This window comes from Zingiber officinale, chromosome 2B, assembly GCF_018446385.1.
Source record: "Zingiber officinale cultivar Zhangliang chromosome 2B, Zo_v1.1, whole genome shotgun sequence".
Lineage (NCBI taxonomy): Eukaryota > Viridiplantae > Streptophyta > Magnoliopsida > Zingiberales > Zingiberaceae > Zingiber > Zingiber officinale.
In genome coordinates, this window is record NC_055989.1 from 111,482,999 (window position 1) to 111,491,829 (window position 8,831).

At 33.8% G+C, this 8,831-nt stretch overlaps 2 protein-coding genes and 1 pseudogene across 2 annotated transcripts; all 3 read right to left on the reverse strand.

Annotated features, from left to right (window-relative positions):
• Positions 1-382: 382 nt before the first annotated feature.
• On the reverse strand, positions 383-3,764 carry LOC122046813 (60S ribosomal protein L19-3-like). The gene is made up of 5 exons (XM_042607709.1): positions 3,542-3,764; positions 1,452-1,574; positions 1,071-1,384; positions 700-746; positions 383-618 (listed from the first exon to the last, which is right to left on the reverse strand). Exons 1-5 carry the CDS (start codon positions 3,651-3,653, stop codon positions 594-596), a joined length of 621 nt encoding a protein of 206 aa, XP_042463643.1. The 5' UTR covers positions 3,654-3,764; the 3' UTR covers positions 383-593.
• Positions 3,765-5,976: 2,212 nt separating this feature from the next.
• Positions 5,977-6,119, reverse strand: LOC122049775 (annotated as a pseudogene).
• A 1,611-nt stretch (positions 6,120-7,730) lies between these two features.
• LOC122049427 (GATA transcription factor 16-like) lies at positions 7,731-8,769 on the reverse strand. Its single transcript, XM_042610810.1, has 3 exons — positions 8,399-8,769; positions 8,166-8,273; positions 7,731-8,092 (listed from the first exon to the last, which is right to left on the reverse strand). The coding sequence occupies exons 1-3, from the start codon at positions 8,432-8,434 to the stop codon at positions 7,847-7,849; spliced, it is 390 nt and encodes a 129-aa protein (XP_042466744.1). The 5' UTR covers positions 8,435-8,769; the 3' UTR covers positions 7,731-7,846.
• Between the last annotated feature and the right edge of the window lie 62 nt (positions 8,770-8,831).

Here is an 8,831-nt window from a genome sequence, read left to right on the forward strand (position 1 = left end):
ATAATAAGCTTATAATTATTATTGATGCTACCCTTCAATATAATTATCACATCCACTTAAAATTAAATTATCATACAAAAAAATGTTATAACAGAATGCATAAATAAGAGAATTGATATTAAAAAAATAGATTGCACTATTATCTCTGCATAATAAAAATTAATTGATAGTTGCAAATAATTTTAATTATGAAATGAAATATTTTTTTCTATTTCAAATTATCCATCAAATGTTAGGAATATGAACAAATGTCATGCAGATAACATCTTCAAATGAAATGCTTGGCTTAGTTAATAAAGATATCAAAGCAGCATCCGCAGCATCCTCTCCATAATCCTCTTAAAGACATTTTGAATGCAGTTTGCAGTTGGAAAGGAAAACATTAAGCACAAGAAACTCATACACAAAATTCAATACCACGATTAGAAAGTTAACACTTAGGTTTCAGGTCCATAATATGTAATTTGGAGCAAACAAAAAAAGGTAATACAAGAGGTTCTAACAGTTATTTTCCCAACATGTTACTGTTTGCAAAACAAATTGTAGAAACTACGGCAACAGCATCCCCTCTGACCTATCCAGCGACAGATACTCTACTTTTTAGCCTTTTTGGGAGCTCTGCATGAAAAACAACCTACCATCAGACTATGAACAAAAAATGTGTAGGTCTTAGACAAATTCGAAGGTGAGTTTACTTACTCTGTTTGGGCAGCAGGTGCGGCGGCAGGGGCTCTTTCCACAGGTCCCTGTTTTTCACAAGACCAACACACAATGAGGAGATGTTACAAGTCCACTAAGTGAGATAGGTTATATGATCCGCCTAAACTATTAGACTAGAAATGTTACAAGTCTCAACTAACAAAACTCCACTGGGTTGAAATCAACCAAATGCCTATCAGTAATAGAATAGTCTCTCATCCGGATAACAATTTTTTCTACAAGGAGACATCTTGACAAACCATTGAAAACAAATAACAAGAAGCCAGGTAACAGACTAGAGCAACTATCATCAACTACAAGCTGCATGTCCAAGTGTAATCAAAGAGGAATAAGAAGCAAAAGTATTGTACCTGAGCAAGGCGTTCCTCCCTCCTAGCAATCTTCCTTTCTCTGCTGGCCTTGCTCTTTGCACGTTTAGCTTCGAACTGGTCTGCCAAAGTCTTCTCTCTGGCCTTTTCAGCTTTAGACTTGTGGATGGTTTCCATGAGGACTCGCTTGTTCTTAAATACATTACCCTTAACTTTCATGTACATATCATGGTACATGTGCTTGTCAATCTTCTTGGATTCACGGTACTTTTTCAACAAACGCCTCAGAACTCGCATCCTTCGCATCCAGAGCACCTTTGTGGGGAGCCTTGCTTCCCTTGTACCCCTACGCTTACCTGTAATATGGAAAAATAAATAAATAAATAAAGATAAGCACAGATTGTTTAGAATATAAATAATTACCATATCCAGAGTGTCGTCCTTTTCTTTTTGCTTCTAAAGCCCTCCTTGCACGAGAACGTGAGTGAATTTTAGTTGGCTTCCTGATGATAAAACCATCTTTCACAAGTTTCCTAATATTTTGGCCTGCAGTTGAAAATTTTGAACTTAGAGCAGCCATACAGTGTATATTCCATCCATAAATAACATAACTATACCGCTCTGCAAACAAACTCAAAAACTGCCAGGTTGAGGGCTGTCTTAGACCTTGACAACTGGCGTTGTAAAGTTTCTAAATCTAAAAATGGCTGACCAAAATAGTTGGGACAACCATGCCTTGATGATGATGATGTAAATAATTACGCATTCCAAATGGTTTTTTCTCCTGATACAGTTTCTCTATCATGCCCTTATTTGTTTTGCAATAACTAATCTAGTGTAACCGATACATACATGGGATATGCAAATTTAAACAAAAAATAAAAAAAAAAAGGATGAGATGTTGATGTAAAAGAAAGTATAGAATGAAAAAAAAATTAAATGTCTGTTATGGGTAAAAGCAAGGTTGTCAGACTTAATCTTCACAAATGGACTGCAAAAGCAAGCAATACAATCATAATAATCTATAGAATTATATTTTATTATATTTCTCACAGATAAAGTGCAAAATTGGTTCTGTTGGAAACAAGTTAATGTGATTATGTTATACTGCTAGCTTAAAGAATATATGCGGCGAATAAATAAAACTCTAGCAGCCAGTAGGTTACACTACTAAGAGACAAGGAATCAATGATTCACATTCAAGCATAGTGGAAAGTAAGATGGATGCAACATGCTCACAGTAAGGTGAGCTGTATTTTCAGCGTGCATTTGGTATCTGGAATTTGGAAATGCAAATCAGAACAAGCAAAAACTTAGAAGTAGGCAGCTGACAAAGGTGATACAACAAGGTAGCAACAAATGAAGAGAAGAGAGCAATATGGCAATAGGCTGAAAGATGAAGATTCTAGAAAAGGAAAGGGCACAGTGGAAAAAGGTGGGTAGTTTAGGATTGCTAAATAAATGGAATGCACGACTGATGTTTTAACCAGAAACAAAACTTAAGTTGGGTATACTGCACACAAGGAGTGGAACTGAGTTGACTCATAAAATTGTTTAGAGTTCCCGTAGCACGAGGCTATGGCTTGGAATACAAGTATACAACTCTATATTAACTAGATAAAATGGTATACGACGTTTATGACTTGGTGTAAGTATTGGTTCATAAACCCACACAAGTAATTAGTCGCCTCATGAGTTTAATGAAGCTGAATAAAGGACAAGAGATCAATTTTTTGGACAACGCCAGCCAGTGATACAATTAAATCCCTCTTGAGATCAATTGTTAGTGTTACGAGGCAAATTCATTGATGTTGCATGGTGCTCATGTAGCTATAGCATTAACTAACAATGTATAGGTGAAAGAATGAGAGAATGAGAAAAGCAGGAACTTCTAGTATTACACGGAATCAAAGAGGTTGAATAAGGGAGTACTTGTATTCCCTATAATCAACCGGATGGATCACTATGCAATAAAAAAGCTAATGTGCTACTTCATTGACCTCCATTGAATTGTGCAGGGAACCTTTACTTGGATCTTCTGAAGTGAAATCAAATCATTCCCCTCAATTCTTCTCCCATCCATTCCTCTCCAATTACCTCAATTGTAACAAGGAGCAACTACCGAGAAGAACAAATAGAGACACGAATTTCCTGATCATATATCTCAAAATATATCAAAGGTCACACGACAACAACTAAGAGAAACATTAGAATCTTCATAGTCATATCAGATACTCATGATTTGAAAGGCCAAATTTTTTAAGGAAAAGGTGGATTTCGTCATTAAAAAGCAATACGCTATAAATCAATAACTGATTCAAATCATACATGAACAATTTGTCGCATTATTGACGCAGGACACTGAATCAAAGTAAGAAATCAGGCATTATCTCTAAGTTCCAAAAGTAAGACAACTAAATGAGTCCGTACACACGTGAAATCTCTGCGCCTTCCTCTCCAATGGTAAGAAGACGGATCTGAGACCAAAAAATCTGAGGAGTTGAGGTACTTACGGGAATTGGCCATGGAGACCTCGTTGACCTCATTGGGATCGAGCCAGACTTTCCCCCTTCCGCACTTGAGGACGCTCGCAGCGAGCCGCTTCTGGAGCTTGAGCGACACCATTTCTCACTCACCCCTTGCTCTTCCTCCTGCACGGCCAAGAAGAACGACGCAGAGAAAGCGGCGGCGGAGGTAGAAGGGCTATTTATAGCTCTCTCTCTCCCTGTGTCAATCTAGGGTTGAAACCCTAAATGTTATAACACATACTCAGTAAATGGGCCTAAGAGGACCAAAAGGTGATTAAGTTGGGCATAGGCTGAGTATTGAACACGATTCGGCCCGCTAATCATTTCATGGACAAGCGAAATATTTATAAATAATTAAACAAACAAATAAAGCTTTTTAACACAAACCATAAGGTAAAAAATCTTCTGAAATTTTGTATATTTAAGACATGTGAAAAAAATAAAATATTTAAGATATGCAAGAGCATCTCGAACCATGGGAGCTATTGGATTTATCACATAAAAGTAAAAAAAATTATCCATCTCTCTACTATTAACAAATCTCTTAATAATTCTTTTTATGATCTTACACTTTTTCATTATACATATTTTTCATAAAACAATAAGCGAGGGAGGAGAGAAGTCATGGAGTGCTATGCAAGTCGCAAAAGGTGTTATGCTTTGTTTCAATCCAATTTAGAATGATACTAACTTTCACCTTAAACACCACAAGCTTGCAACATTATGAAATTAGAGATTTCACATATCCTTTCATCTTTTTATTAAATTCAACTTTATGATTAAAAAAAACTTATTGCATTAGTAAATTCATATCCAATAATATTTTTAATTTAAAATTTATATTAATTCGAGTAACTCTATCTAGCAATTTTTTTTTATTCTTGAAACACCCCTTTTAATGAGTCAGTTCACTTGGTTTTTCAATGAGATATTTATTTTAATCATCTTTTATTAAGGAAACTATATAACTTATTGTAATAATTTGGCACAAAGATAATAATAACAATAATAAAGATATTCATAAAATTTATAAATTGGCATATCCTTCTATTTAAAAATTAAACTTATTTTTAAATAAATTTACAAATTATATAAATAATAATCCTCGTAATATAACTAAATAAAATAGATAACTATAGGAATGCATAGTTTGATAAGAAAAATAAAATTAATGAATATAATATAAACATTTATATTATTATCAAATATTTTATAATAGTTATTATTTGGTATAATTCATTCCTATTTTTGGTCAATATAACTCTCATATATGTAAAACGAACATGTCAATTTCATAAATAGAAGCAAATAAAAAGGTGTACATTTAAAAATCATTAAAATTATAAGTAAACATAAGAGGGATTTTAGGTATCCTGAACTACCAGAGGGAGAGAGCTAGTGGGGAGGAATAAGCTTAAAACCCTCAGAGAAAAAAATAATAATAAAAGAATTAGCATTCCAATCTTAAATTGGATGAATATTCTAGGCTAGGTTGGCTTGAGCCTGTAACTTGGTCAATGGACTGATTATCTATTGATCTAGTTAGTCGAACGTAAATTATAATTGATCCGGTCATAGTTGAGTCGGTTATAATTTAGAGGCCCAATTAACCATTGATTCAAATTGGGATTCGATGATTTTTTTTATTTATAATATTTAAGTAATATTAATGATGTAGTTCTAATTTTTTTATTTAAATTAATTTTTTAACATATTTATTTTGAATTAATTATTCTATCTATCTATTTAAATTAATCTTTTTAATCTATTTATGTTTTTTTATGTGAGGCTATTTTAACTTCCTATTAAAGCTAATTCACAACCGATTATTCTATCTTTAATTAATTAAATTTATAAATCTTATTTAACTCTTAATTACTAATAATTTTATTTTATTTATTTAATATTGAATTTATAAAAAAACAATAATGATTTGTTTGATAAAAATTATTTAATTTGAATAATAACATGTCTACGTTGAGCGCTAGAGTACACATAAGGTGTCCTAAAGTGATATGAGAGCGCCGTGCACTCACACTCCCAACATGGATGCACACTAGGGGCGTCCAACATATTCCTTCTCTCTCTATATACTAGTGATCATGTATACGTATTACGTGAGGCAGATCCCTTATATCAGGTGTGGAGATGCGGGAAGAGATCCGAAGGAAGAAGAATTGACCAATAAAAAATAGTTTTAATTTTTAAAGATTGTCCCAACTTTTATTTTTTTAGTGTGACAAGACTCTAATATCTTTCTAATTTTCCACATCTTTGAGGGTACTTATAAAAAATTGAGGATTGCCCTATTAAAATTATAAAGATATTAAACTGATAAGAACAAATATATACTCAAGCTTAGTTAAAAGGTGATCCATAAATTGGTAAGGGTGTGTTATACCCATACAATAGTATAATAATAGAGTGACATTAGACCCATGTAATAGTGCAATGATAGAGTCACACCCAAGAATTCTAACATCAAGCTACTATAACATACTCCCTCTTATAAAAATTAATTTAATATCATACTTGATCTTAGCTAAAAAGTTGAGAAAAGTATACTTTCTAATATCGTCGGCCTAAGATATTTATAGAAACTTCTCTACTGGTAATGTTACAAATTCTAAGATGTGAGATTAAAGAGAACCCTAAATTTCTAATTAATTAATGAAAAAATTTCAATAATTTCGAACTAGATGATTGATGTGTTTATAGAAATTACTAATAAATTTTAAAATTATTTTTTGTGTGAATAGAAAAAAATATTAACTTAATTTTATTTTGGATTTCACCCAGGTTAGTTAATAAAGAGGACATATTATTAATAAATAGTAGGATAAGATATATACTTATATAGTAAAAGCTATTATTAAATATATAAATTAATTAAAAGATATAATATAGGTAAACATGAAATTGATTTGTAGATTCCGACCATTGATTTTATTTTTATAAAATTATATTTTTGAAATATATTTTTTAAAAATAATAATAATCTTAGACGTGTTGAATTGTAAAGTGAATTGAATTATAACGATTTTAAACAATCTTACTATCTTACTATTTTATTAAAAATCTTCCCCCTTTACTAACTAATTTTGGTGAAATCTAAAATATATTTAAGTTAATGTCCTTTTTTCTATTTACACAAAAAATAATTCCAAGATTTATTAGTAATTCCACAAGCGAAACAATCAGTGATCTAGAATTCGAGACTCAATTACATCGTATTATTATGAATTTTTCTCATCATTAATTTTCTCTGATTGTTTTATATAAAAAAAATATAATTTTCTTTAGTCCCGTATCTTAAAATTGACAATACTATGATCAAAAAAGTTTCTATAAATATTTTAGGTCAACAATATTAAAAAATATACTTTTCTAAGTTTTTTTTACTAAGACAAATATAATATTAAATTAAAATAATTTTTTACATAAGGAAGCCCGTTACAGTAATTTATAAATTACATTTTGAATTTATCCAATTGAGAAACTAAAAAGAAAGTCATTTACCACCCCAAACAAAAAAAATATTTTTTTAAAACGAAAAAGTGAATATTCCATGAGGACTTCAAAATGATGCCCTGTTCATAAAATGACAAGTCTGGACACTCGACCAGAGAAAGCACAAGACAAGTAGCTTGATCAGACTAAAGTTTTTTTTAAGCTCTGGGACAGATACCTACAAATTTCACAGTTGAATAAGCTACCTCATGCATCAATCAAGACAAGACTCTTTTGACAAAACAAGAATCTATCACCACTAACAAGCCATTTGCTCTTAAGCTTTAGTAACTATTATTTGCTCAACTGAGAGACAATCAAACTACTACTAGGGCACAAAAGTAATGGCAATTGACCTATTGGAAGAAGGAAAACACATCCTTGCTCTTCAAATAGTGCCACCAATAATGTTATGAAAGTGTTTAATGGCCATTTTTACATGTCAATGATTACCAAAGAAATTTGAAAACAAGATCAAGGAGTTGAATCAGTCAACTCATCGAAGTAGGAATTTTCACAATCGAAGTAGGAATTTGGCACTCATCGAGTTAAACTAACCAATTCAATTGTACGAGACATTTAAAGCCAATGGCATTAACAACTTCATTCATGGAACCATGGATCAAAAATCAATTGCAGCATTTGGCCATTTACTCGTTTTGCAATGAGGAAATTGCTATCTTTTTTATTGAAATGGAGCTGGATCTTGCATGGATGAATCTACAGGATTGGAGAAAGTAGTCAAGTAGATCATAGGGATGAAAGATATTGAAGAAGCACTCAACTCGAGTCATAAATCAAGCCATAGGAGAGAGCCATGAGGAGGACAGCAGCCTGCTCCTCTTCCCCAATCATGCTCCTCCGCCACCACCTCCTCCAATGCTTCTGGATAACAGATCGCTTCTTTCTCAGCCCCAATCCCGGCATCTGAACCTCCAGGAACAATTCTTTCTTCTCCTTCTTCGCCTTCATTCCCGGTTCTGTTTTGTTCTTCCGGTATCGGATCCCACACGCGTTGCAGAGCGTCTGAAAAATCGATTGACGCCAAAGATCAAAGCTTTTATGCCTGAAAAGAACCAAATTGGGGAAAATGAGTTACCTTGGGGCCGTCAGGGCCCGATCGCCAAAGGGGCGTCTCGGTGGTTCGGCATGCCCCACAGCTCTTGACCTCGTAATCGCTGCTACTTGGATTTCTGCATTCCGGAGACTGCAGATCGAACAATTTAACAACGAATCAGCGCTACGATTGCGATTGCGATTCCGATTCCGATTCCGATCGAGATCGGTGTGAAGAAAGCAAAGAAGCAGCGGAATCTGGAAAGTTTTACTTACAGCTCTACGATCTGAATCCACCATGCGCTGATCCATCACGCCGGAGCACAACCCTCCGCCGCAAGCAGCTGCAACAACAGCAGACGTCGATCTCCTCCTCACTCCTCACTGTATTTATTCAATCTTTTTTGAATAAATTATATCTGTGGGAGTGACGATCCAAAGAGATGGCGGGATGGATGCGGGTTTTGATAAGGGTTGCGGCGCGAGCTCATAATTGAAAACTAAACCGAGGAACAAATGCGGAGTCGGATCCGCTGTCTGTTTAGAATCAGACGTGGATTTCCTTACTGGAGGAAAATTGGGACCGCAGTGGAAGCCAAGACCCGCCAGGCATGAGATATTGGAGTTTGCTGTCCGATGAATCACAGTTGATTGGTCAGCATGGCGGGAAGCAGGAGGGATGACGGCGGAATCTTTTACAACCCTAGCG

Excerpts from the sequence above, each read along its gene's own strand:
- LOC122049427 (XM_042610810.1), bottom strand. The coding sequence starts at position 8,434 with ATGGATCAGCGCATGGTGGATTCAGATCGTAGAGCT. Across the intron at positions 8,274-8,398 it reads TGGATTCAGATCGTAGAGCT|TCTCCGGAATGCAGAAATCC; the intron begins GTAAGTAAAACT and ends TTCGATCTGCAG. Across the intron at positions 8,093-8,165 it reads CGGGCCCTGACGGCCCCAAG|ACGCTCTGCAACGCGTGTGG; the intron begins GTAACTCATTTT and ends TCGATTTTTCAG.
- LOC122046813 (XM_042607709.1), bottom strand. The coding sequence starts at position 3,653 with ATGGTGTCGCTCAAGCTCCAGAAGCGGCTCGCTGCGAGCGTCCTCAAG. Across the intron at positions 1,385-1,451 it reads AGGACGACACTCTGGATATG|GTAAGCGTAGGGGTACAAGG; the intron begins GTAATTATTTAT and ends TCCATATTACAG. Across the intron at positions 747-1,070 it reads GGGAGGAACGCCTTGCTCAG|GGACCTGTGGAAAGAGCCCC; the intron begins GTACAATACTTT and ends TGTGAAAAACAG.